Genomic DNA, 27,889 nt, shown 5'->3' with positions numbered 1-27,889 from the left:
AGAGAAAGAGACAGAGAGACATAATCTGAAAATACAACTGAAAATACTCCCATGAGTCATTCTAGAGACAGCATCCCTTCAGAGAAGTGTCTTTACTGCAAAAGCTGTTTTTCCTTGTGTCTGTATAAATAAAGACTACCTTTCCCTCTACCCTCCACAAGAGTGTTTTAACTACTCAGTAGATTACCCAGCTCAGAAGAGCTTCATACTAAAATTTCCTTATCATTAAGCGCTATAAAGAGTGGGATGTCTTCAAAGCACTATGGCTGATTAGTTTTTCTATCACTGTCATAGAGACCACTTCTTATTTCCAAATCTAGATCCACAGTTAACACAATATACTACAAAAATCTTAATCAAAGTACATTATATGTTTTGTATAAACACTAGAGTTACTTCTAGAAATTTCTTTCCTTTGAGAAAAAGTTCAATCAAGTTCCTGATGTACAGTACATGCTACAAAAGCAACACGCCTCCAGCAGCACTGGATTAATTCCTTAGTAACTGGTTCCTTGCTAAAATCCCTAAATTGGGTATGAAATTAATTCCACTTCCATTGTTCTGAAGTGCATTTGATATTTACTAAAATTAAGTAGCATTAATAAACCTCACTGTTGGTTCCACTGTAACTAATGCACTGAATGGCTTGCTTGTATATCAACAAGAAAAAAAAAATTATATAAAAGGCAGAATTCAACCAAAGCAACCTATACCCACAGAATGCTAGAAAGAAGTGTCTCATCATTCATAAATATCTGTGAGGCTTTCCACTCTCAAATCAATACAGTTTTGAGGTACCATTCTTCTTTAGCACATTAACTGAATTCAGAAGCTGGCCTCTTTGAAGGAGAAAGTTTTCAGAACTCCAAATTTAGAGGTACAGCTGCTCTTTGCAAAAATGCAGAAAAGAAAATAGCCAAATCCTCCAGGCTTATCACAGGAGAGCAGGAAAACAGTGAGAAATTAAGATGTCCTTGCCAGAATATATAAAAGCAAAGCCCAGCATTTGTGGTTTTAGTGCCAAATGTATTTATTTAGGCAACAATTCACATGCAGCCTCTTACGAGAAGCTTGGACATCACACTGACATTTCAGAACACAGCATATACAGAACATAGCAGTGCTGTACTTACTGTCTTGTTCAGCTCCTTTTAAAAATGCCCCAATGGCTCCCAGGTAGCCTTCATGTCTCAGGAACAATGCCTGAACCTCTCCCTGCCACAATATGAAACATTGCAATTGGATGGTCCCTGATGGCTAACATGCACTTCTTTGTCACTAGTTTTACACTTAAATTTAATAGAAACGACTAGAATATAGTAGTATTCATTTGTGCTACATTCTAACACATTCAGTAACTTCAGTGATACAGCAAAAATGGTGTTCCTGGAACACAGCTTTAGGAGGTACTGTTTACACACATCACTGCACAATTATAAGACAGCTGGGAAAAAACACATGCAGAAGTGGTGCATATTCTAAGCCTGCACAGCCACAGAAGCATAGGGAAGCCAGTACTTCACTAGAAAGACCACTGCATCATCCCATGAATATTCAGCTCCTCTTGCTTGAAATGGCTGGAAATACAAGGTCATCTGATTTCTAGGTCTTCAACATAAATGTGTGCCATTGTGCATCCAACACATTCAAGCCATTAGTCATTTCCTTTATCTCATTACACTGCTATTTAACATTCAACAATATACAGATGCTCCGTATATTATCCATAGGCAAGCATTCCCCCACCAAATTAGTTTAATTGCTAATATAGTACAAGAAAGCTAGGGAGACCAGAAACATCCCCCACCCTAGCAGCAGGGTCCTCTAGCTTGCCTAAGCAAGGCTGGGTGAGACACTGCCTTCTCTGAAAAAAAGTCAGATGTGTCCAGAGCAGTAAGCATAAGAAAACTTAATGCCTGGGTTACCTATAGTAAAAGATCAACTATAATTCTCAGTGAAATTTTGCATAGACTGAACCACTGATAAAGCTATGATTACAAGAATCTAAAGCTGCAGTTTTGTAATAGTTTTCTTGAAACCCAGCCAAGTTTTAAAGAAAGGGACTGCAATGGTGAGACAAAGGAAAATAAAAGGAGCATACAGAAGTCTCTTGGCTGAAAGATTAAGATGAAAAAAAAAATCATTGTCTAGATATCCATATACCATCAGTTTTGTAAGGTTGCAATATAAATTGCAAAGGTGCAGGAACTAACCTACCTCTAACAACCACTAAGTTAGCTTTTGGACTTGATGATATTTCTACTGAAAAAACTTTAATATTTGCCACAGCTTCAAAACCAACAAAGAATTACAGTTTGCCTTAAAAAAAAAAAAAAACAAAAACAAAAACAAAAAAAAAAACACGAAAACACTGACATTGACTGCTAACTATCTCAGCAGAACAATCCCACACTGCACAGCCTGGGGGAGGAAAGAAATAGATGAGAGTCAGCAAGAGGAATTGAATAACAATGGAAGCTATCTAGGAAGACAGTGAAAATTCATTATATGACAGCTAAAGGAGAGCCTGTCAATCAAAAAAACCCAAAAAAGGAATGGAGAGGGAGGGAGAGAGAGTGGGAGGGAGAGAAAGAAGGCATGCACCTGCAAGGGGGGGAGAGGCAGGATGGCCCCCCCGCCCCCGCAGGCAAGGGAGGGGGCAAGAGACACAGAGCGACAGACAGACAGACAGAGCAAGGGCGCAGGGGAGAGGGCGTACGGGAGAGGGAGAGATGCAGGGTGGGCGCACGTGCCAGAGGGAGAGGGAGAGGGAGGGCGCGGGCTAGCAAGAGCAAGAGACAGAACTCCCAGGCCATTCATATTTATTTTATCCCTCCCGCAATTGATCTTTGTGGCTGTGCCTCTCCTATGTAAACAGCAGCCCTTTAAGCTTACTTAATTTGCTAATCCATTTATTTTAGTCTCTGAATTGCCAATGAAAAGATACCTAAATGCATGACTTTGCTATTTGGAAATTTTCTGCTTTCTTTACCTTGGAGAAGAAGTTGATGCTGTAGGTTATTGTGCGCATGGTAACAGGGTGACCCCGAATAAAGAATCCTCCAAAATATATTTTATCTAAGTTATGGAGCTTGGCATAGAGGCAGGCAAGTTGGCCAATGTCGTTGCTGATCATATGTAGTAAACTTTTTGCCATATCTTCTTTGGAAAATTCTTAAACAAAGGAAATAGTAAGCCAAATTAAATACAGTTGAAGAATGCTCAAAGGGACAATATTTTTCTAACAGGAGGCCTACAGCTGGCAAAAAAATACCTTGAGTAGATTCAATGATTTCTTCAACTAGCAATAAAAGGGATGAATTTGATTACACAGCTTAACAAGAAATTCAGCCCTCCCTTTTACTGCTAGCTCTTTGCTCTAGGGGTCAGGTCTACCTGGCTTTATGATAAAGTCAGACAGCTTTTATATATACATATATATGTATTTTTTTCTCCCTGTGACGCTACATAATTAGTAGGAATTCTAAAGCATCACAAGAAGAGGATGGAGAGCGCTAAGCTCTTTATGCTTGACCAGTTTCTTTACACATGTAAGAAGTGCTACCCCCAGAGATCTTTTATTAAAAAAAAAACAAAAACAAAAAAAACAAAAAAAACAGAAAACACCCTTCAAATAACAAGCAAGGGGAGTATCTGTTTGACTGAAGGTACTGTGGAAAAAATGCACTGAGCTTCTGAAAGAGCACTTGAAAGAAACCTTCTTGAAGGGCCAAAATCATGTGAACTTCATTTCTTCTCCCTAGGAACCATGGATGACAAGTCATCTTGACCTGAGATGCACTTCAAGCACTTTATTATAATATTGCAAATAATAAAATTCCAAATTATTAAAAAACAAACAAAAAAATCACTACACCAGGTATCCAGCATGCCATATGTCCTTTCCTGGACCAAAGACGGCCACATTATTTCCCACATGAATGAATTAATGTTGGCTTAACTAGATAGCTACTTCACTTGCCCTAGGTTTACATAATCCCAAACTGAAAATTTGAACACCTGCTTGTAAGACAGTACTATATACTTATTTTTAAATCAATAAAATATTATACAGGCAAGATCAATACTGTGCAGGTAAAACATGTGCAGGCGAGATCGTGAAAAACAGATTATGGTAGTTTCAAGGCAATATTAGATTTGGTGGTTATTTGCCAACTCTAGCTGCTTGGAGACCATTACCAACCTTTGATTTCCAAGGGCCAGAGGAGATGGTTGCATTTATTCTCCTCATGAGCTTCAAAGCAGAACTCTAAATAACCAGAGCAACTCAGGCAGTGCTTCATGTTCCCTCCCAGCCCAACATAGATAACACAGGGAAATGGGTATGGCAAGATATTTATTTTTATGCTGATGAAGTTGGCAACTACATTTCCATCCTTTAAGTGTTAGCAGGAAGCTCTTAAAAGAAGCAAATTCCTGCTGACCAGCAATGAAAAGTATTAACTGTATAGTAAATCTTAGGTAGATCTTTTCTGTACTGGTACCTTTATCTGCTGTAGTAGATTTCCCGAAGCTGCTAGCTATTAGATTTCCGCTTAGCCCCAGGGTCTGGTAGGCCCCTCCGTACACATCTTTCACCAGCATGTCTACATTTGTGTGCTGTCCCTTTGAAGCGAGCTGCAGCAATTCATCAAATTTCTGAGGAAGAGGAAAAAAAAAAAAAAAAACAAACAAACAATGTTACTCCAGGTTTTTTGGATGGCCAGAGAACTTTGTCCATAAACTTAGACTTCTGCAGCATCTTTATTGATAATAAATGAGGGGTTTGTCTTGTTTTAGAAACATCCTCACCAGCAAAAGACATATTATTTGCAGTGACAAAGACTTACCCAGAGTCCTATCTTAATCAGATAGACTGATCTTGGAGCTCCTTTAACCATGAAATGCACAGCCAGTCCTCTAAGAACTAGATCCCATACAGTTATCTGCAAACAATTTTCTGAATTTCCCCAGAAAACCAGAGATGTGGCACAGACCTGATCTTCTTGCCTCTTTTGCAATACCTTGGAGAACAGAAAACTCTCTGGCAGAATGCTGCCATCCAAGACTAGCAGAGCATAAAATAAGACAAAATTCACCAAGTTCTGCCCTGCATACAACCCCAGGGAAAAGTTAGGACATGAAGTTAGGACATGAAGTTAGGACATGAAGTTAGGACATGAAGTTAGGACATGAAGTTAGGACATGAAGTTAGGACATGAAGTTAGGACATGAAGTTAGGACATGAAGTTAGGACATGAAGTTAGGACATGAAGTTAGGACATGAAGTTAGGACATGAAGTTAGGACATGAAGTTAGGACATGAAGTTAGGACATGAAGTTAGGACATGAAGTTAGGACATGAAGTTAGGACATGAAGTTAGGACATGAAGTTAGGACATGAAGTTAGGACATGAAGTTAGGACATAGAGGCATGAATAGAGAAAAGTTGATCCAACAACACCAAAAAGCTTGGGTTTCATAACACTTCAAGAAGCGAGTTAGCAAAAAGTCCTCCTAGTCTAGGATATTTCTTCTCATCCCGATTAGCACATACAGAATTCTAGTCAGGAGCCTTATGCACCTCTTGGAATGAAGTCAGAAACATAGTAACTAAGAATAAGTAGAACTATGGCTTGAGGCATAAGAAAAAAAGAAGTGTCCAAAATCCAACAGACTAACCTGTAAAAACACATTAATGTCACTGAAAATAAACTTGCACGTAACCCGCATTCTCCGAATACTAATAATTGGGCTCTTTCCATTTTGCTTCTGCAGGTAGTACTGCAGGAATCGGGTGGGCAATTCATGTTGAAACAGAGCACAGAAAATTAACAGGCCACTTGGAGCAAGCTGTTCTCTGAATTATACCCAATTTTAAGAGAAGAAAAAAGTTCATCTCTTCCTATAAGCTTGTCTTTGATGACCACCTCCTCAACTCCAATTAGGAGTATTATTTTGCCACTGACAAGCATCTTTTTTTTCCCCTCCATGTATTCTAGCAGCGTCTTTCTGCATTTCAAGCTTGCCTTTATGCACTAGTACCATAGAAAATACAAGCATAACTTGTATTGTAGATAACAATCTATCTATCTTGTAGATAACTCAGCCTGGTTATCTAAGTCTAGGAGCATAAGCACTTAGTAGAGAGTACTAAAACCACCCTGAACATCACAAAACTACCTGTTTCGTTTCTGCACAAGAGCAGCAGTTCTTCAAAACACAAGATAAAAAACCCACATGAGACGGACATAGTTTTGTTCATCTTCAGGCAGACTAATTTAGCTCCCTGGTCTCCCATACAAACATCACTTAATTATTATTTCTCCCTATTGAAAGGGTATGGCATTCCACCATTTTGAGCTTCCTCTTAGCATCTCATTTATTCCCACTTCCCCTGAAAGATACCTTTGTTTTTGTGAGCAGTGCTCCAAGACCCCAGAAGGTCCCTCCTCCAATTGAGCTCCCTCCAATCCATTCAAATTTGTCTTCTGTTTCTACCTGTCAATAAAACAAGGCAGATTTTGCTTAGAAAGTCCTATTGTAACTATAAACTCACAGTTAAACATGAGAATGCTTTTCTTTTTTTTTTTTTTAAAGCAGTGGGATTGGTGCAGGCAGAACTATTTATTTGTGTAAACATCAGGTGAGAAGTTCTCCAGAGGTACGTATTCCACAAACTTAAAATCCTAAGAGCTTTCTGTGCTATGTAGAAATCACTCTCCCAGCAACTGCTGTAAGGAGAGGGATTTGCTTACAGGTCCGAGACGATACTTCCTATTCCTTTCCATTCATAGCAAATAAACATATGTGCAGGGCTGCTACTCTCCAACACAGAAAGAGCAACCTTTATGGTAAGGTTCTGTTAGGTTTCGCTGCTCCAAGCTTTTGTCACTAATGGCTAAAGCTTAATTTTCAACTGAACACCACAAATAGCTTTCAAAATCTTTGCATTTATTTCTAGGCCAACATCTTAAATATGGACATTAAATTTGATCCCCTAAACAGTGCAGCAAAAAACCCACTCTGCTCTGAGAGCCTTGGTCCTCTGCAGTTAATGCTGCAACTTCTCTAAACACTGAATTAAATCCGATTAAAGGGAGACTGTAGGGGTCAACAGAAAAGCATTTAACTCATTAAAAAGCTGAAGGAAAAAAAATCATACTTTCCTTTTCTAAACTTTGTATGACCCATGAGAAAAAGCAATTATAAACCTAAAATAGTAAGATGTTTCAGATCACCTTTATCAAATTTGATGAGAAAACATTTTAGCAACCACTCACCTTCACTATAGAAACCCCAGAGCCAATATTGACTAGTAAATACGGGAAAATATTCGGGTGGTTTGTCTGAAATCGAAATTCCGTATCCGAATCTTTCTGGTATGCAAACACTTCATGCGGTATGTTCTTTAGCACAAAGTTGCATCCTTTAATTAGGCAGGTCATTACATCTTCTTTATCTACTCTGAAGAGAGGTGAAAGAGAAGAAAAATAAAATAAAATTCACAGTCCTGGGGATGAGTAAGTGTCCTTTTAGAACATTAGTTTTTAAAAACTTCACAAACAAAAGCTAGTAACCCACACCACATGGCAAAAGTCCAGATCTCTTAATGATGAGACCTAGATCTGCATATGTTCCGATGTCCAGTTTCCATGCCAGAACATACAGTCAAAAGTTAGACTGTACTTGCACAGTAACTTTGACCTACATTAATCATGCTGTCATTAAAAATAATTGTGCTCCCCAGTCTGCTTGTTGCCACTGCCTCCCTAGTGCCAGCACCACTATATATGCACACACGCAACAGAACAGTAGGAAAGGAAACTTATCTGGAAATTAACCGAACAAAACAAGTGTTCTATCGCTCTTCCCTTCTCTCCTCCAAAAAGGCCCTCTCAACATTTCAGCACTCATTTATGACACATTAAAATGACTGCAAGGAGCCTACTGCTGAGATTACTAAACACAGGAGAAAAGGAGACACCTCATAAGAACAACAGAATTCACAACAGTACATGTTCTGAGTAGGAAGGCTAGGGACATGATACATAGTCCATGTAAGATGGAAGCTGTAGTTCAGTCAGCTAACATTTTATGGCTTCTGTAAACTTCTGTATGTTATGTATTGTTACTGAAATTATGTATGCTAAATTTCTTGAATGAAATATCAGAAGTAGAAGCCCTTTTGAAAACACATAAGCAAAGTATAAATGTACATCTCAATTAACACAGAACACTAAGATGTCAGGGAGGAGAAGCTGCTGCTGCTTTCTGGGCCTGTGGATCTATTAAGTATGCAATTCTTTACTCACTAAAAAACAGATGCACCACAAGAGTAAGGGGAGAAACTCCTCCTGGTCTTGATTAACAAAAACTTAGTAAGAGCCAATAAGGGACTGATGTAGGCTGGTTTGGGGGGGGGGGGGGGGGGGGGAAGTTAATAGAATTCTACCTATCAGAAAAGGAGAGTATTTGAAAAGGCAATATAAAGGGAGATGGCCATAGTACTTTAAAGACTGAGGATGGCGCTCCTTAGAATCACAGCATATGAGAGGTCTTGATGTTTTTGCCTAGGATATCAGGTAGTGTTTCATATTGGTGTAAATGAGAGATATGTTTATCTATACTTACAGTAGCTTTTTAGCACATGGCTTTTGATATAGGTGCTGGAATGGTAAAAAAATGAGGCTGTAAATTCATGGGACTGTCCCTTCATTCTCCTGCAAGGCTATGTTTCTACATGTGGTTTAGGCAGGAGCTATGCAATGAATTACTGTAGCATATCAACTGCCCATTTCTGGGCATGCACAGGAAAGCGTTAGGAGCTTTTAGAATTGTAACTTGAGAAGCTGGGCAACTACAGATATTAAGTACATTCAGGATAAAAATTGTTTGCCAACAGGCTTTTGGCTTTTAATATTAAAATCTTCCTTTCGTGAACTTAATCCTAGACTTTTAAGTAGAAAGATCAAGTCTCAGGAGAAAAACACCTGACTACAGTAACCAAATTAAAATCTCTCAGTTAAAAACCCTGTTAGTAATGAATTTACTAATTACTTACTGTAGTTCAAATATTACTGCACTTTATAACCACTACAGGTTTTGCCTAGTGGCACCTCTGCCCTTGTGGTTCAACAGCATGTCCAAAGCACATTACTGATAACTGGGATACCACTGCTGAAATGCTGCTGCTTGTGAGATGAAAAGCGAAAAGGTTTATCATAATCATGATGCATAGCAGTTTAAGTTAAAAAGAAGGGGATGCAAGTTAAACCCTTCATAGAAAAACTGTGATAATACCATACTTTTTCTATTACTGCCTTTCTGCTGGAACCTGCGTTTCTTTCTGCTGGCTCTACTCCTGGACCTCTACTGTGCCAGTTCATAACCTTTGTGCAACTTATGTTAACTAACAGGACAGTCCAGCCTGATCTGACCAAGATGAATGTACATACTCTCCAGCTTCATTTCTGCTATGTAGGTGGCTATTGCTGGCAGAATAATAAAGTGGAAAACATGATTAACATTAAGTTAATCTATTAAAACTGACTATGATGAAGAATCACTTTTACAAAGAAGAAATACACTCCCATAATTAAGTTTTAACAGTTGCACTTACTTCAACCCCAACTTCTTCTCAATAAGATCTTTAAATTTATAGGCGCCGCCACCTGTAGCTTTGATTACTTTTGTCTCTGTATTGACTAGATGGTCTTTGATGAAATCTAGGCAGGTTTCAATATAAGTGTTTTCAAATTTAATGAAGTGAAGTCGAGCTGTAATCTCCTCCTGAACTGATATTTCATATAAAGGTTCATGTTCTATGTCCTTTAAGAAAAAAAAAGTATAGATTTCATTAATTAAAATCCTTCCCTGAGAAACAAGGGTATATGTTAAACAACTAAATAGTTATGCTTCCTTTGCCTTGAAACTGTGTTAACGCTACCACAGCATAACATCCCAAGATGCTTTCAAAGAAGAAAGCAATTCCAATAAATCCTAATATTCCTTAAGAAGCCAAGAATATAATCAATTCCCTCCCATGCATTAGACATATGTGAGAAATGTCAATGTGTGAGACAAAGTTATGCTTACACAGGAGGGTGGTTTATTCATTTGTTTTTTTAAAATCAAAGTGTCATACTAATCTGTCTATAAAATAACTGTTTCAAGTATCAGCTGTAGCAATCCAGGCAATTTGAACACCCAGAGCCTATAGGACGAAGTGAGGAACATAACTGAGTTTTCCCACATATGGACTGCACAACTTAGAAATCTTGCTACTAGTCTTTCAGTGAAGAGAACACCTATGATGCATATATCATGTGAATTTGGATCTAGAGCTATATAAAGCTTGCAAAGCAAAAGCAATTGCCAAACACAAGGTGGAGATTAGTTTCCCCTGGAATAGACCAAAAGGTTATTAACAGGAGCCACACACTCTTCCAAGCTGCAGTATAACTGCTTTGGGATAGTCTTAAGCGTGTCAGTACGTATTAGAATGTGTGTTTAAAATAAACATTTTAGTTGTGACAACTTACTTCAGAATCAATCATAGATGTTACAGAGGGTCATATTTAAACTATGAGCAAGTTGTAGCCAAAGTTCTATAAAGAGCAAGGTACTATAATAGTATAATGGAATTTGTATTTGGTATCTGTGAGAAGTCAGCCCAGTAATTCAGACTTTCTGGGTTTGGTTGTACCTTTGTTCTGAGTCATTCATATGCAACTGATACATCATATAATGCATTTCCTACCTTTCCAGAATGATCAAAGGATCTCACTCTTGCTACTTTATGCTGTACAGTTGAATAATAAGCCAATTTGGTTAATGAGCCACCTGTTAATGAAAAGATCACAAGTTACGATTCATGCCTTCACCTTTACTTATGTAAAACATAGGTAGGGCAAACAATCTAACACAGTTCTTGGTTTTAACACCTTCTCAGCTAAGGACAGATATAATTAAGCTAAGCACGTAAAGCAGTGACCCAAAGAACCCTCGTCAGGAAACTGATTTGACATAGCTAACTCCAAATGCGCTATTCTATGGGAAAAGCTCCAAAGGATGAGCTTATGCCCAAGTGATGTGGGGATGACTGAAGACAAGCAGAAGTCAAAGAAACAAGAGTTCTTAGTCAGCTAGTCCACTGATGTTTTTACCCACTCTACAGGTAACCAAGAGTCGAAGGACTGGAGGGAAAGAAAGTGTATTAGTGTAGCACTTACACCAGCCACTGTTAGTTATCTTGTTTGCAAATTTTTTCTGGAAATCCCCAGATCTGCTGCTTACAAAAGGATTTTATGAGTAGGTTTGCTGTGACTGAGCAAGGCATACCCTGTGCACAATCAGCAAGTGTTTCACCAGGAACATTTAAGCAAATATATTTTTAACTCAGTTTCAAGGACAAGCTACAAATTCAAAGCTCCTTAAAGGATGAATTTAAGTACTGATTAACTCTACTGCAAAATTATGCTTCGCTTTAGGGCGAACAACATTTAAAATTAAGCTTCCAGCAGAAAACTTAAGACATGTATACATTTTCATATATTCTTCAAAGGCTAAACTAAGATTCTTTAACAGACAGCAAAAAAAAACAAATGACACCAACTTTGACAAAAAGTTTTTAATTTTGCCTGTATGTGAACTGGGAAGAACTTGATTTAACTAATACTTCCTTAAACACACCAGTTAGCAAAAATTACCAACACCCAAGTCCCAGCAGACCCACCCTATCAGCCCCTTCTCTTCAGGCCATAAGTCTGCTTATGTCAAGACAAAGCTTTCAATACTCATCTTGAAACAGTACATAGTCACTTGCCCTAACTATGCTATCTTTGCCCCTGGTCTGCAAAAGTGGATTTAGGAAGCTAGACTAATTTACCTAACATTTTCCTTAGGAAATAAAATTGCTGGTGCATTTGGTTCCTTTGATATCTTGAATCAAGCAGAGATTTGATCCTGAAAGCAGGGGACTGTCAAAGACCCTGCTTTTTATTTTGTAAAACTAGCTTTTTATTTTTTTCTAATCTCTGAAGAAGAACACTTCAACACCTCCTGTTCTAAAGCATCAGTTTGTTTCATAAAACTCTAAGCTGCTTTGGCCGTTAGAGAAAATCTTAAGAAACAGAAAACAGGAACTTATCTTAAGTTATATTAAAAAGTAACTTGAGCTATAGACTACAACCTTATCGATATAAGAAAAGTCACCTTTAACTTTGCATCCATATGTTGCCTCCTCAGAACATGAATACAAGGCAGTCAGAAGGTACATATCTTTCTGTGCTTCAGTTCTAATATATAGCTGAATTTGGCCTCTTGCCAAAGATTTGGCATATTACCTCCTTTCAGTAAATTTGTAATGCATCTTGCAGAACATGCAGCATACAAAACAGGATGCAATTATGACCAGCTACTCAGTTAAAACCAAAGTCCCAACAGTAAGTAAAAAGTTGGCAAAGTCATAACATACTAACTAAGCTTAGTGTTTCTAAACTCTGCTGCCTTACAAACAACTGTAATCAAGAAATGCAGTGTAGGCAAGTGAAAGGTAAAGCTATAAGCACTAGCTAATTTTACATATATAATAGTACTCTCATCCCTTCAATAATGCTCAAATAAACATGAAAATTTTTGCAACATTTGGGGACAAATATAAGGCTTCCATCAGGAATTTTAAGCTAAATCTGCCTGAGGTCAGTTGCAAATGATCACTGACAGACATTTATAGAAACAAAAGCAATAAAGTATTCCTCACCTCAGATATTTGTTTCAGTGCACCAGCCAATACGTTAAAGTTTCTGGTGAACAAAACCCAAACTGTTGTGTTCCGCTGGCTCATTGTTTAAAGAGTGGTGTGGGTTTTTTTGTTTTGTTTTTTGTTTTTTTTTAAGCTGAATAGTTCTGTGCTATGATGAATAGCTTCTTTCCAAACCGCTAAGTCGGGGAATCACCAAACTTGTCCTGAAATGTAATAGTGTTTGTACAACACCAATAATACTAAATGCAGGTGCCCTTTAGCAGTTAATTTATTATCAGATAAATGGTATGTAAAGTATGAATCCATTTAGCTACGTTTTACGCTTTCTCCACTCCCTCCCCCAGTATTTTGACTTAAAAGTCCATTCAGGACACCAGCTGAGACATATAACCAAGGTTTACAATTAATCCTACAACTCTAGTTCCACTCTGACCCACTGAAAGAGCTAATTCTAACTCTCATTTTAACAAACATGAAATAAGTGACTACCTTTGGAAGGAGCTAAGTATACCTGTGATATAATAACAAGGTTATATATTATGGTGCATATATTCCTCCTTACACACAGTAAATCCATAGCACCCAACAGAGCAAACTGGACCAGAGGACTAATGGAAGCTTGCAACAGGATGACCATATCGCACAGTGATACACCATTATAGCAGCCAGTGCTGAATGCAAAAAACTGTTGATCTGGGTTCTTACCAAGTAGTTTCACTGACCTACTAATTGCAAAACAGGAGCAAAATGTATGAACTGGCATTTTTGGTTTCACTGATCTGCCTAGAACAATGAGCGCCCATCTTTGCACAGGTTGAAATATCATCAACTGGCTTTGCTCAGATATGGGAACAAATTCAGCTGCATCCTAAAATGGCCCACCACACCAGCACAACACTCTGCTGGTGGGCTGTGGCGCCCAGCTCTCACTTTCTGATGTGCACTGCTGCATACCCTTAGTGCAGGCCGTTGTCCCCCCAGGTCTGTCTCATTCTCAGGTCCAGGCATAGGACATGGGATGTTTCACCACGTGACTACAGTAAACCAGCCTAGCGTGCTACTGCTATAGCCCCCCGCACCCAAGTCAAACCCACCCATCTCCTCTGCAGCCACCCTGCTCTGCCAGAGCAGGGCAAACAGCAGTCTTGCCCTAGCCCCGCTTCTTCTTCGAGGCCTGCCTCAGGGGCACGGAAGCGCCCACACAGCGCACCGCCCTCTCGCGCCCCAGGCCCTCACCGCGGCCAGGGACAAGCATCAGCCGCGGGGCTCGGGCCGGGCCCAGGGGGCTCCGCAGAGCTCCTCCGCGGCTGGGCCTAGTCCCGCGGCCTCGCCCTCTCGCCCGGGGCGCTGTCCAGCTCCGGGGAGGCGCGGCTGCCCCCCCAAAGCCCCGCTGAGAAGGGAGCCGCCCCTGCTCACGGCACCGCGTCTTCTCCGGCAGCAGCCCCTCGCGGGCACGGCAGCCCTCTACCCCACCGCCTCGCCATCCGTGCGGCCGCCTCGGCCCCACAGGATTTTCTCTCCCCTCTTCGCCGCCAAGGGCAGCCCCGGGCTGTCTCTGATCTACTTACCTCAGCGGCCCGTTAACAGCCGCGAGCGGCATGTTGGGGCTTGTAGTGCCGCTCCCCACCTCCGCCTTGCCACCGCAGGGCTGCGAGACTTCCAGTCCCGCCGTGCCCCGCGCCGCTACTCCGCCGCGGCGCCTGCCGGGAGCTGTAGTGAGCTCCTAGTACCCCGCGCTGGCCGAGGCGCCCCAAGGGACTGCACTTCCCAGCATGCCCCGCGCTCCGACAGGCTGCCCGTCCCCGACGAGTCCCCTCGGCGGACGAGAGCCGCCGCCGCCGCCCGTCCCTCGGCCGTCGCCCCCCCCTTCTTTGCCTCCTCCGCCCCGCGATTCCCGCCCGGTTACCGATGTCTATGGCGAAACGCTTGGCGTTCTCCAAATTGCGAAAGATTTCGTCAGGCGGAAGGGTGATGCTCTTGTCCAGGCTGCCATGACCGCCGCTACCTCGCCCGCCCCGCTCCGCCATTTTGATCGCAACCCACTCTTTGCTTGACCTCATCGGCATGCAAATGTATGCGCATATATTTACATACTAATAAGGCCAACGCATAGATTATGCGAACGAGGCGGGAGCTTGGGGCGGTGGCCGCTGGGCAGGTGAGGGAAACTCCTGCGGGAAGGAAGGAAGGAAGGAAGGAAGGAAGGAAGGAAGGAAGGAAGGAAGGAAGGAAGGAGGGAGGGAGGGAGCGAGCGAGCGAGCGAGCGTGCGTGCGTGCATGCATGTGCGCGTGTGTGCGCACCTGTGTGTACATCTGTGTGTACCTGCGTGTGTGTGCGTGCATATGTGTGCGCGCGAGAGTAGGTGAGTGGGTGTGTGCGCATATGTGCATTTGTGTGTGTTTCTGAGTGTGAGTGCATGAGTTCATTTACAAGGGTCTCTGTGAGTGCGTGTGTGTGAGTGCGTCTGTGAGACTGAATGTGTGTATATGTGACTGTGAGTGCATGTTTGTGTGAGTGCATTTCTGAGTCTGGGTATGTGTGTGACTGTGTGAGCATGGGAGGGCGTGTGAGTATGCATGCATGAGTGTGCGAGTGTGCAAAGCCCTTCCTTGGTTCTTCTTTTTGCACGCTTCCGCGACTTCTGGGGGCCCACCAGGCAGCACGGCGCCACTCGCTGCTGCAGCAGCGGGGTGCCAGGCTGAATGTCACACCACAAATATGACTGGAAATGTGAATAATATTTCCAAGTGAGAAAAGAAGAGGTTGGCTGTGAGTCACCTTAGAAATGCAGTGCAGAGAGTTCAAGTAGCACTTGGGTGCTCACTGATGAGGGCTGACCGACAGTCTCATGTCTCTGCCTGTGGTGCAATCCTGCAAGCCTAGCTTCCTGCTTAACTCCTTTTGGCATTCTGCATCTCTGATACGCAGCACTTCAATGAGAAGGAGCAGCAGCAGGTTTGCAAAAGTAAATACAGGCGATAGAAAAAGTGTTGTGAGGCCTAGGAGCTCCCAGGTGTCAACCTGCTGCTGAGCAAAGCATTACCTTTTGAATAAAAATATCTACTCTGTGTGTAGGGTTTATTTTTTCCCATCAGTGTGTTTTATAGATTTCTGTAGACAGAGGTCACTCAACATGTCTCACATGGAGAAATGGGACCCAGATGGGTGAAAAGATGCTGCCAAAGTTATACAATATTTGACAGAGGCAGCAAGAGAACTGTTTTCTAGTTCCGTGCTCTAGCAGTTGGACAGCATCACACCCAACAAGAGGCTTTAAAGTCTGTGATCCCCTAAGAGTCTTTCTGTTATGCCTGCAGCTACTCAGGGCAACACTGCTTTTAATATCCGTTGTCTCATGCCCCATATATGCTAATGCACATATATACACACACAAGTGCACTGAGCAGCTATAAATATCTCCCCTTTAGATGGAAAACTGTAGATTTACATTCTCTGCATTTTGGATGTTTTAGTGGCTCAGCTACATGTCATGGGAACATGAAATGTAGCATGAAGTGCCTTAACAAACTTCATCTATTAACCAAATGTGTTTTCTGTGTTTGGGACTGAGCCATAAGATTTCCTGAGTTCACCTTTGCTGTGGCCTTTCTTGGCAAGTCCCTTGGCTCTAAATTTCCAAAGAATTTGTGGTTTGAGGTGCCACAAGTTTTATCTCATGTGGAGAGAGCTAGGGTGTGATAATTTGAGCTGTGTAGTTCTTGGCTTTGGAGAACGCCGTTGCAGGGATTTCAAACTGGACACAAAACAGATGAGGCACTTAGACACTAGTTCTGAATATCTTTTTTCTTTTACTGCAATCTCTGTCTTATGTCCTCTAGTCCACAAGATGGGGGCAAACCATGCACCCCAGGGACATCAGCTATGTGAACTACTCAAGAAAGAATAATTTGCTGGATTTATTAACTATATTTTTATTTATTTTGTTCTGTTCTAAGTTCCTGCAAATTCTGAAGTTCAAGATAATATCTCACATAAGTTATACAATAGGTGCAGCTCACATATAACATGTCAGTCATAGTATCCTCCAAGGACAACAGTGAATTTACATTCTCCTCCAGTTGTGGGATACCAAAAAAATAAATATAATTTGTACACCTGCCTTTCATAAAAGACTTTGATAAATACTTGTAAAATCAACAGCGCAGGCCGTAACTTTCTTTCCTATAAGGATATAAAATGAGCTGTTGCCTTTATAAAAGGCATACGTATCCTGAACCTCACAAATAACACTCAGCTTTTGCGAGCAAGACCTCCTGAGGAATTTCCTCTACATAGTTTGAATTACGGTTTAACCTTTTTCCAAGCACACTCAGTATGATCTACAAATATTATAGACCCCACTATGGCACCCACAGAAGAGCTAGATTCCCAAATGTGTCCAGTTAGACTGACTGCTCTGCTTGAGACACCTTGGGCCCCCGTGGCTACAGCTGCAGCCTGGCAGTACAGGTGTGGATAGTTTAGAGTAGTCAGGAGTCTCAAGTGGGCAGGTCAGACGAAAGAGCTCCTACTGAATGGACACCTTTGAAGATGCTAGCCCGAACTTCTGAGAAGTTACTGCTTTCTAAACAGACATACATATACAACCTCACCAAGGTTAAGAGCAACCAGTGTTCCTCTCTGAACAACTCTTGGTCAGCCTCGCAAGAGGATTATGTCACACATTCTTTTAGAATAACTTTCTCTCCATGTGGTGGGAACATTTCTGTCCTTCTGGAAGATGGGAAACAGACATCCAAGCAAAACAATTCTCTGTAAAAGGAAAACATTCTTCCCTACTCATGAGAGGAGTGAGGGGACTTCTACAGAAAGTCACAAGCTCCTCTGGAATACAAGCACATGTGCAGAAACACAGCAAGAGTACTCCTGGCCTACCAAGGCCTCCAGAGGTTGCAGGAGGGTTTCAGTGCTGCTTGTTTTGCAGAGGGCTGGTGGGTGGAAGTGGGCACAGAAGATGAACCAGAGTCCTTGGGTATTGCTTGTGACCTCTGGAAATGGTAGAGCAGTTTCATTTGAGTTTCTGTGTTTGCTGAATGAAGAGACAAGAATTGCAGAGCTTCTTTGAGGCACCAGGCATACCCTTCACTATAATCCTGCTGTAGGCTTTTGGAAGATGCTGAAAGAGCGGAAGAGAAGAGAAGTGTTAGGCAGATCCAGGCTGGAGTAACGGCCCAATGGTAATGACAGCAAGCATGAATTACTCAGATCCAGAGGAGGTTGTACTCACCTTGGCTGTATTTCAGGTAGCTGACAGTCATTTCCAGGATGTCGGCTTTCTCCAGCTTGGAGTTGGGCTGGAGTCTCTGGAACTCCTTCTCCAAGAGCAGTTTCAGCTGCTCAATGCTGCTGTTAATTCGGTCACGACGCAGTTTCTCTACAATTGGCTTCCTGAGCTGTAACACAAAGCAGGAAGAGGACAGTTAGCAACAGGACATTTTCCTTCTCATCTCTATTAACCTTTCGCTGAAGAGGGTCAGCTCTCCTCAGCTATTTGCCCTTGCAGTCACAGGGACTGATGGATACTTACTCTGTTCTTTTCCTTGGGTGTTAGGATTTCCAGGGAGAGAGCATTGGGTGCCATTATCCACGTGTTCAGTGTCAGTGTTAATTCAGAGCTTGCAAGTTAGCCAGTGGTGAAGAGAGCTGAGAGCGCCTCTATTTATACACAGTAGCTGCATAGAAATGTATGGGTCCTAAGCTACTTGGAGTTTCCCACAGTTGATAGCCAATCCATGCATGCCCTGGGACAATAGAGAAAGCATCTATTACAGCATGGTAAATTGACTGCGAATTGCCTGGGGATAATGCCCTGCTCCCAAAGGAGCAGGTGGACCAGGGAGTGTGTGACACAATAGGGCTTGGTCTTACGGTGCTGGGGTAAGAACGTGGGAAAGTGTTTGCCATCATTATAATCAAACTTCTGCCTGAAGCTGGGAACGTCAACATCTCAATATGCTGCCTTTTCCCAGGCTGTGAGGAAATTAAGCACAGAAGACAGATCTCAGGAAGAGAAAATGGTCTGTCCCCATGACCAGAAGAGGGGCTAAAAAGGAAAAGATGCAGAACGAGAGGGACTAAACCCGTTCATTGACATTAAACCATGCTTAGAGCAATACAGTATCAGATAATTTTCAGGCAACTAGTGATTAAAATCAAGAGACAGAAACGGTAGAACAATTTGCTCTAAGATGTACTTGAAATGTTTTCCTCTCCATTTGTTTAAATACTTATGTGACTCTTTTTTGCTTTTGTCTGGGTCATCTGGGCTCTCCAATGGCAGCCTGTGATGTGTATTGATTATGATGCCTTTCCCAGACCTGCTCTATTTAATCTCATGACACTTTCCAAGCCATTGCGAACAACACCTCACTGTTCTCTTGGTCCTGAGCATCCAAGTAAAACACCTAGATAAATTCTCCCTTTACAAACAGACAACTGAAATCCGGTGAGAAGGTGGTTCTTATCTATTACTTTGCTTGTGTTATCCTGTTTGTAGAATGGGAATACAGCTGCTAGGGTATCCTGTGACTCCATTCTATCTTGGGCTTTCTCTGTATATTTGACATGTGTATTGCACTGAATGCAAGTAATAAAGTAGAAAGGACCAGTTTGGATCCAGGGCTAACGCTAATATTTGGAGATGTTTTTCCAGGCTGTTCTAGGTTGCCTACTGAAGTCTACTGCCCCCCAAGCATGATTCAATACTTAGCTGGTCTCCTTCAGGACCTGTCAGGCAGGCATGTGAAGCCTTGTATTGACAAATTTCCCAGTTACGCTTTGTGGTACATGTATCTGAACTGTAGTTTACAGAGCGCTATTGGCCTAAGGGGAGTCCTGGATGAACATAACTTTCTTTTTTCCTTAATACATTTTCTATGGTCAGAGGCTAGCTCCAAGGACAGGGAATAAATCTAGATCACCACTAACACGCTAGCATGTTGGGGATGTTAGTTTTTTGAGTATTTGTTTCTCAGTACTATATTTATGAAAGCCCTCTCTAGTTCCTGTAATAGCCTTTCAAAATGGAAAGGAAATCTTTCATTTCACTGTGTCAGCTGAGATCAGCTTGTCTGACCTGCCCTCAGCATCCCTGCCTATAAGCCATGGCCGAAACCTTTATCTGTGGGTACGTGGATAGCAACATGTTCCAGGACCCACTGGCTTGTTGCAAGGACAAATGTTGCACGAAAGGATATGATTCTGCAAAGTTTATAACTAGTTATTAAAATGAGGCTTACAAAGCCCTTTTTAACTCCTGGCTTCTTGTGGCAGTGAGTTTCATAGGTCAGCCATTCTCCCCTCCTTCTTCTCCAGCCCAAAGACATTTTACATTTAGATGGCTCATTTAGGGTGTAATGATTTTAAATGTTAATGCTTGTCAAAAACCTGTAAATGAGGAGAGTGCATGAGTCCTATTGAAAAACTGTTCCCTGAATGATTTTGTCAGCTTGGAATTGGCAGTTATTACTTGCATCCCAGGCAATCCCTGGCTGCATATACTTGTACTTTATGGGACATCAAAGTCAAGCACAGGACTTTGTGCATCTGTCTCAGGGAGCACATCAGATGAACTGTACAGCAAGTCCTGCCACTCAGCAGATGGGAAGGGATATGTCTGCAGCAGCAAAGGGCATGGTGAAGTGGGAGAAAAGCTTTAACCCAATTTTCAGTTCTGGAAATATGGCATGAGTGGTTTTAAACACTGCCATCCTATTCCCAACACAATGTTCCTGGACTCCAAAGGGCTAAACCAGCTCTCACTGATTAAAGCATTATCCCTTCCTTCAAGTGCTGGGCAGATGGTGCAGCAAGCATTAGCTTTCTACTGAGGAGCCGCAGAGGCACACTTCTTTTGTGAACAGTTTAACACTGTGAATGGAATGATGTGTGGGAAACCCTCAGAACTGTGGATTCATACCATCTGATGTGAATAGTAAACCAGGCAAGCTGCTTTGCAGGGCGTGCACAAAACAACAGCTGTCTGGGCTTACAAACTCCCAGCTTCTCTTCCTCTGTCTCACCAGTTGAAAAGATAGCAACTCTTCAGCTTCTCCCTTGCCCACTCCACCTATGCTCTGTATACTGTTAATGAATAAAAGAGAAACAAATCATTCTTTTCCAGTTTGCTTCGACTGCCTTATTGAGGCCTAAAAACATAATGGCAACAAGCTATTTCTCAGCTAGTGTTTCAGGATACTAAATTCTCCAGGGCAAGGCTGCCCCTAGAATGCAGTCTTTATGGAAGTGGGTGTAGTATGCATTCTCTGTAAGGACTTCAGGGAGGGAAAAAACCTCTGTGCTGTGGGCAATTCTGTAGCTCCTTATTAAAAAGTCTGTAACTAGTTTGTTCAGTTTTGACTCTTTTGAAATAGAGCTATCAGAGCAATAGTCTGTCCCACTGGAACACGTTTCTGATCCAAATCCAATCCTTGTCACTGTCCTTCATATTTGTGGGAGGAGTTTGTGACTCTCACTGACTGTCACTGCAGTGCCAGAAGGAAAGATTGATTGTCTGAGGCTCTGAATTGGTGGTTTCCTTGTGTCTGGCATGAAGTATTAAAAGAAACAAGCCACTAAATTTGCCAAGCATTTAGAGCTGACTACGTGACGTGTCACAAACACTTGCTTTGAGTTGAGGGACAACCTCAAAGGATCTGGCAAAGGTAACTAACCAACCCCAAGATTATAACCAGCAGGCTTGCATTCATTATAGTCCATAAATCAAAACAGCTGGAAGAACTCTAGCCTAGGAAATTGATACTGAGCTGTGGAGCTCTCTGCCTGCGGATTGCAGGTGGAGGTCTCAGCTCGGGTACAGACCTACTGTGCACACTGTTATCATAAAAGCTATCACTACTGGTAATACTAACTGGCAGCTTTCTTAGCCCATCTGATACTTAGCTTTCTGTGGAGGTGGACCCAGTGTGTTGTGATGTGGCTAACGGGTCTGGAGGAAGATGGTCTGTCAGAGTAGAGTACAGGAAACCAGCATTTCACTGTCTCAGTTTTGTAGATTTAAAAAACAGCGCTCATACCTCTAGGGCTGTACTTATAGCGCACAACTCGATGGCTTAAAGCTTTCCTTTCTATGTCACTTTTAAAGCATTTTTATTTTAGACCATTTCCTACATTTATGTCAGCCTGTCTCGCAAATACTCTAGATGGTATTTTTAAAGAAATAATTATAATTTTGTTTTTTCTGTGCCTTCCTTAAATGGTTTAGAATCTATCTGACAACCTCTCTTGGAACACCTATTTAGTGTCGAAGACCATAACATTCCCAAGTTTTAAAAGGCCTCAGATAATACTGATTGATCAATGTGCTCCTTGGGAAAATAGCTCTCCAGATGGTCTATCGGGACAGGAATTGCTGGACGTCACAATGCGGAGCCAAAGAGCGTCACTAATGTGGGTTGTTGTGAGGCACGCTTCCTTTGTGCTCCATTTGAATGTCATAAATAGGGAAGAAAGTGTGGGAAACTCTGAGAAACTCGGGCCCACACTCTGAGGTTAATAGGGGCTTTGTCAGGAGAGTATTCCTGGGCTGTGGGATCAGCATAATAAACATCTTCTTCCCTAAGGGTGGGAATGTGTTGGAGCAGGGGAGAGTCACCCCAAGGGAGAGAGCAGCATAGGAAGCTTTGCATCCAATTATTATAAGTGATAATAATTAATAAATTGTAAACCTAACCTTTGCTTTGCTAAGACTGGTGAAACTGGAGGTCTGGATTTTAGCTCACAAGTAACTGGCGAATCAAAGCCCACAGGGGTAGGTCTTTGGCTGGCCCAAACCAGAAGTGCTGCGCTTGCACCAGCCGTGGATCAGACTGCCTGGAGCAAATGGGAGACTTTCTGGTGGGATTTGGATTCTCCTCTCCATGAAGAAAGCAGGGCCGAAAGCAAGACCTTACTGTTTCTCTGCCTTACACCGTTTCTGCAAACAGTAGGTCTGAATCTCATGTATGCTAACAGCCAAGCATGATCAACTGCCCCACTATAACCAGAGTAATGTAATATGGCTCCAGTGTAAATGAGAGTAAGACCCTGAGGTTTGAATGTCAGCAGCAGTGTCTGTCTGGATTGATGCCAACATGGCTGGCAGGGGTCCTGGGCTTTATGGCCTGATCGTGATCTCACATGAGTTGTCATTTTTTTGCCTTGTTCCTCTTTTAGCCTAGGACTAGGGGGACTGGCTTCAGATCTAACTGTCTTCAAAGTGTGTGTGGCTCTTCTTTGGTTTCCTTTTCTCTTTTCCTTGGTGATTTTTAAACAGACTGCTGATGCTGCAATTCCAATATTAGCAAGGGTCTGCAACATAGTTTACCTGGGCTGTAATACACTAGCTGCATAAGACACCTGTCCTCATAATAGCAGCAGACTACCCCACGCCATCACGCGGTGCGTGGCTCTACTCCTTGCCTCTATGGTGTATAGTCAGAACAAAGTATGCTTTGGGACAGGCTGCATTTCTACTGAGTCTGAATTGCCCCAAAGGAATTTCTTCCCCCTATCTGTATACCACATTAATTAGGTTTGAGTTAAAAATACATAGATAAGGATGAACAGCTTGGATTTCACTGGTATTCAGAAGCTTGCACTAGTTGACAAAGACAAGCTGAGTGCAGCAAGGTGGAGTGGCTTTTTCCTGATCACTAAGCAACCACTAAATCTACAAATATCTTCTCTGAAGAGCTAATCTATTTGCAGCATCGGGATCAGCCCCTGATGAATTGCAGAACTGTACAAAAGCGTAAATGTACTGCATTCCCAGTCAGATGAAGAGCACTCAAACAGCTCATGCATTCAGGGTACAGTAATAACCAAAGGGATCCGTGTAACCTCAGTGAGGTAGAGCCTCAGGTTCTTGAGCTGGCTGGCGTTGTATGCCAAAGGGCTTCACCACAAGGCACGTGAAGATTGGCCAGGAGCAGTCAGGACCGTTTGCTCTTGTCAGCTAAGCAGATCTGAGTTTGTTTAGTGCTTAGCTATGCAGCTGTTTGACAAAACCAGATGTATTAGGTTTCTTCGGGTTTAAGGGAAAAAGCATATGCTAGAAATGAAGTTTTTCAAGGGTACTTCTAGGGAATCTGAAGGGAGTGGGGTGGTTGGTCAGAGGTGTTTTATGCTATTACTATATCTCTGAAAGAATGAGAGGTTTCTCTATCATATATGCAAATCGGTGTGTTATTGTGGTTAGATAATAATAATATTGTGAACTGATTGTGCAAATTTATTTTACTTTGAAAAGATGGGAAAGTAAAAGGTGAAGCATTCTCACTGATCAAGGAACAGGAACTCTTCAAGGGAAAACAGAGTGAGTGTTATTGTGGAAAATGCTGTGTTTTGGAGAGACTGTTGGTGATTAAGGTGCTCCAAGGCTGGCTTTAGGATCCCCCTTTTGTGCTCTTCTTCCTGCCTCCAAAAATGCCTTCTGAATCCCTTTTTCGCTGTTTATTTCTTTGCAAGCTCTCTGTGTGTAGCTGGGCAGGAGAAGGACAAGCACATTCCCCTACTGCAGCTGCTAATTTTTCTCCCATCGTTGGAGTGTGGCTGACTTAATCCTCGGGAGAGGGCAGCGTGGGGCCCGTCTGGTAGGGAGCTGGTGAGCAGCCTGACAGGGCTCGGTCTGAGGCTGCCCACGGGCGCTGCAGGGCCGCTCTTGGCGAGTCACAGGAGGGTCAGCGTTTCCTTCGCTCGTGCCACTCAGCCGGTGCAAGCACCGTAGGCAGACTGTTGTAAACCTCCGTTTCAGAGGATATATTGGGTTTGTTTTCTAAGTTGAAGTGGCGCGAAAAACTCAAGGGAGGATCGTTTAAAAGATACCTGACAGCAAGACCATCTCTGCAACAGGTTGGGTAGAAAAATCTCGAAAGCCTGGTGGAGTGTGACCGAACATCTCTGAGGAAAATTAACCACAGCTAGAAATATCTGATGTGCTGTGAAGGCACAACGCTCCTGCTATCTGATAACTGTTTAACATCTCTTTTATGTATAGGCAAAAGAGCTTTACAAAGGGTAAGGCAATATTACTATCCAGTTTTTACAGATGAGGGAGAGATCTGCTTTGCATCACTCAGCAGACTGCTAGCAGAGTTAGGAATGGACATTTCCAAGGTGTAAGCCATATTTGCTGGTGATCATCTTTGCGTTTTAGACCCTTAGGTGGATGTCACAGAAAGAGAATAAAAAGTTCCAAGAAAAGAAGATAATTGAGAAATAGTTTGGGAGAGGAAATGCTGTTTCAATTATTGTTTGTTCTCAAGTTCTGTATATTTTTAGCCATATGTGGACAAGTTTCACTTAAAAAAAAAAAGGCAAAAAAATCTTACTGTTACCTGACAGAATGTGTGTTTAGGTAACAGAAGGAGTGAAAATTAAAAGACTGCAAGAACTAGCTCACCCTTTCATTTCAAAGAAGCAAGAGAGAGTCCCCAAGCAGAGTCAGGTGCCAAAATATTGGAAAGAAGTTAATTAGAAGCTTTTAGGAATTTTGCGTGTTATCATCTCCTGTATGGACAGAGAGCATAAATCTCTGAACACAAGTTGGACAAATTAACAGGGGAGAGAGGGAAATAAACTGGCTGTGAAACTGGTGATTTGCTGAAGTCTGAACAGGTTGCTGTTAAATATCTGGGGTCACACCACTTGGTATTTCACTTAATTTCACCCCTATTTTTACTTTTGATAGCTTTTCTGAGGGTTACTATTTTGCCGGATCTAAAATCCCATTCTGCCAAATGGAATTCACAAATATGAAGCTATGCACTGGGATGAAGGCTCAGAAACATGACATCACCTGATAGCTTCCTCGCTGCAGAAGTCCACATGCAACATTTAATCCAGGAGTATTATTCATTTTAATCATTTCATACAAAAGCATTAATGACAAAGAACATTTTTATTGACTTGTACAGTGAAAAAACCAAAGTTGAACATCACACAGGATGAATACATCACAACTTTATAAAAGCTTTTTAAGCTCTGCAGCATGTTTAGTGAATGACTGTACAGTACTCTTTGCCTCCCCTCCTCTCCCTTTTCCTTAAGATGTATCAGAAGTACCTCCTTTACAAAAGGCATCAATTATCCCTCAGCTGAGAGCAGCACATGCTGGACATTAAGAAAATTTTCCTACAGTAATCTGTTACCATAATAACTTTCTGTAAGAAGGTATACTAAAAATAGGACAGGAACTTTAGAAGAATCAGCATTTCCGAATAACATCTTTCACTTAAAAGGTAAAGGCTCAATGCTCTCTTTATGATACAAAATGCATCCTCCAAAATGCACCTTCTTTAGGAAGGTCAATCCATTATCTAGAGACAAAAGAGCACTTGAACCAGTGACCCAGCGAGTCGGTTGAAAGATTTCCATTGACAGCCACAGCCACAGGCTTGACAACCTTGTCAAACAAAAGTGTGATAGAAACCAAAGGACATTTGCTTTCTAAATCCCCACAGGACTTTGTCCTCTCTTTGGCTAGGAGCCACCCATAAGAGCAGCAACTTTGCTGCAAGATACAAATGAAATCCTTCACTATGAAGGGAAACTAATTAGTGACCCTTATTTCTCATGACAGAAAAACAATAACCTCCCCCCTCCCACCTTTGGAAAGCTATGTTTCCTACTTTAAAGAGGAACTATTATACCAGAGGTCCCTCTAGTTTTTGTAGCAAAACACACAGTAACAAAGCGAAGTCCATCAGCAGGTCTACCAGGGTCTCCAGATGGTAGAAGCAGCAGCCACAGTTTTCTGGGCAGGGTGCTTTCTGGCAAACAGACAGGGCAACAGAGGTAGACTACGTGGAGCAGAAGAGTACATGACATCTGGACCCATCTGAACTTTGCAGAAATGCTTGATTAGCTGGGCCTGAGTTTCCTTCTTAGGTTCATAGTAGGACAGAAAATGCAGAGCTTCCTTGAGGCACCTCAGGTATCCACTGTTAAAGTCCTGCTCCGGATTCTTGTGAATGAATGCTAGACAGGAAAGAAGGAAGCAAATCCAATGGGTTAATGTCATGACCAAATCATGGGGCTGTGAGAATTTGTGCATAAGGTTTCTTTTAAGAGCCTGATCCAGTAAGGCCTTGCTCATGCGGCTAGACTTGGTGTGTTATATCCCCTGCATTTCTCAAGGGCCAGGACTATGCAGGAGAGCAAAGGCCTGCGGGAACAGACTCTTAATGGTGTTTACTCATTATTTGCACTCACTTTGGTCCTGCAGCTGGCTCTGCTGTTTCAGGTAGCTGACAGTCACTTCCAGGATGTCGGCTTTTTCCAGCTTGGAATTGGGCTGGAGTCTCTGGAACTCCTTCTCCAGGAGGAGTTTCAGCTGCTCAATGCTGCTGTTAATCCGGTCACGGCGCATTTTTTCCACCGCTGGCTTCCTGAGCTGTAAAAGAGACATAGCAGTTTGTTAGGGATGTTTGGAGAGCTGACCTACTCTCCCATTCTGACACATGCCCCAGTACGAGCAGATGTTTCAAAGATGCTTTCTTTTGATAGGAGAGCTTTGAGACACTGCCCACCCAAGTTCATCTTTTTAAATCTATGTATTCTCCTTTATCTCTCTTTAATCTATTTGTCTTCCTCCAGACCACTTTTTCCATCTTCTCAGCTTTTTCTGTGTAATACTTGTTTGGTAGAGGCAAACAACTGACATTTTTGTGTTAGGAGGCTTATTGCACAGAGCCCAGACCAGCTTTTCAGCCTTTTCTGACAAGGGCTCTACTTACTTTATTCTTTTCTTTTGGCAGCAGTTTCTCCTCCATGTAGATCACAAGAGTGTTGCTGGGAGCCATTCCTAGTGCTCTCAATCCTGGGCGCAGACCTCCAGGCTGGGATCCTATGCTGAGTATAAGACTATGCTCTGGCAGTTACTGACAGCCTCTACTTATACGTCAGAGAGTTTCACGAGATATGTGAGTCTCAGGATTGCTGGTGTTTCCCACAGTTGTCCAGCCAATCCAGGCACACAGCTGAACAATAGGGGAAGCATCTATTAGTGCATGGTACAGTGATTGTAAATGCCCTAGGGAGACTAACCTTCTGCCCAGACCAACTGGTGGAGTGTGCAGTGTGGCTCTGCAGGGCTGCCCGGG

General features: G+C 42.2%; 3 protein-coding genes across 4 annotated transcripts in view; all 3 read right to left on the bottom strand.

Moving 5' to 3' along the window:
- PANK4 (pantothenate kinase 4 (inactive)) overlaps positions 1-14,951 on the bottom strand; it is a 28,516-nt gene extending 13,565 nt beyond the window's left edge. The window contains exons 1-8 of one of the 2 annotated variants that reach the window (XM_026096495.2): positions 14,673-14,949; positions 10,763-10,845; positions 9,623-9,831; positions 7,284-7,467; positions 6,409-6,501; positions 4,506-4,659; positions 2,993-3,174; positions 1,134-1,215 (exon numbers count right to left, since the gene is read on the bottom strand). In XM_026096495.2, coding sequence (XP_025952280.1) covers positions 1,134-1,215; positions 2,993-3,174; positions 4,506-4,659; positions 6,409-6,501; positions 7,284-7,467; positions 9,623-9,831; positions 10,763-10,845; positions 14,673-14,832 — 1,147 coding nt within the window. In that variant the 5' untranslated portion in view covers positions 14,833-14,949. Of the gene's footprint in view, positions 1-1,133; positions 1,216-2,992; positions 3,175-4,505; positions 4,660-6,408; positions 6,502-7,283; positions 7,468-9,622; positions 9,832-10,762; positions 10,846-14,672 lie in introns of both variants that reach the window. The other variant, XM_064525424.1, reaches the window with a different exon arrangement.
- A 1,729-nt stretch (positions 14,952-16,680) lies between these two features.
- HES5 (hes family bHLH transcription factor 5) lies at positions 16,681-18,401 on the bottom strand. The gene is made up of 3 exons (XM_026096533.2): positions 18,316-18,401; positions 18,016-18,181; positions 16,681-17,904 (listed from the first exon to the last, which is right to left on the bottom strand). Exons 1-3 carry the CDS (start codon positions 18,367-18,369, stop codon positions 17,660-17,662), a joined length of 465 nt encoding a protein of 154 aa, XP_025952318.2. The 5' UTR covers positions 18,370-18,401; the 3' UTR covers positions 16,681-17,659.
- Positions 18,402-25,667: 7,266 nt separating this feature from the next.
- On the bottom strand, positions 25,668-27,622 carry LOC135330723 (transcription factor HES-5-like). Its single transcript, XM_064525425.1, has 3 exons — positions 27,524-27,622; positions 27,000-27,180; positions 25,668-26,765 (listed from the first exon to the last, which is right to left on the bottom strand). Exons 1-3 carry the CDS (start codon positions 27,587-27,589, stop codon positions 26,500-26,502), a joined length of 513 nt encoding a protein of 170 aa, XP_064381495.1. The 5' UTR covers positions 27,590-27,622; the 3' UTR covers positions 25,668-26,499.
- Between the last annotated feature and the right edge of the window lie 267 nt (positions 27,623-27,889).

The sequence above is a fragment of the Dromaius novaehollandiae genome, chromosome 24, assembly GCF_036370855.1.
Source record: "Dromaius novaehollandiae isolate bDroNov1 chromosome 24, bDroNov1.hap1, whole genome shotgun sequence".
Classification (NCBI taxonomy): Eukaryota; Metazoa; Chordata; class Aves; order Casuariiformes; family Dromaiidae; genus Dromaius; species Dromaius novaehollandiae.
Note: the sequence above shows the minus strand (reverse complement) of the source record. Positions and strands in the feature narration are given on the sequence as shown.

Coding starts and splice junctions, on each gene's coding strand:
- LOC135330723 (XM_064525425.1), bottom strand. CDS start 27,589: ATGGCTCCCAGCAACACTCTTGTGATCTACATGGAGGAGAAACTGCTG. Junction 27,181..27,523: donor TGCCAAAAGAAAAGAATAAA/GTAAGTAGAGCC, acceptor TCTCTTTTACAG/CTCAGGAAGCCAGCGGTGGA. Junction 26,766..26,999: donor GAGCCAGCTGCAGGACCAAA/GTGAGTGCAAAT, acceptor TTTCCTGTCTAG/CATTCATTCACAAGAATCCG.
- HES5 (XM_026096533.2), bottom strand. CDS start 18,369: ATGGCACCCAATGCTCTCTCCCTGGAAATCCTAACACCCAAGGAAAAG. Junction 18,182..18,315: donor CACCCAAGGAAAAGAACAGA/GTAAGTATCCAT, acceptor TTTGTGTTACAG/CTCAGGAAGCCAATTGTAGA. Junction 17,905..18,015: donor CTACCTGAAATACAGCCAAG/GTGAGTACAACC, acceptor CCGCTCTTTCAG/CATCTTCCAAAAGCCTACAG.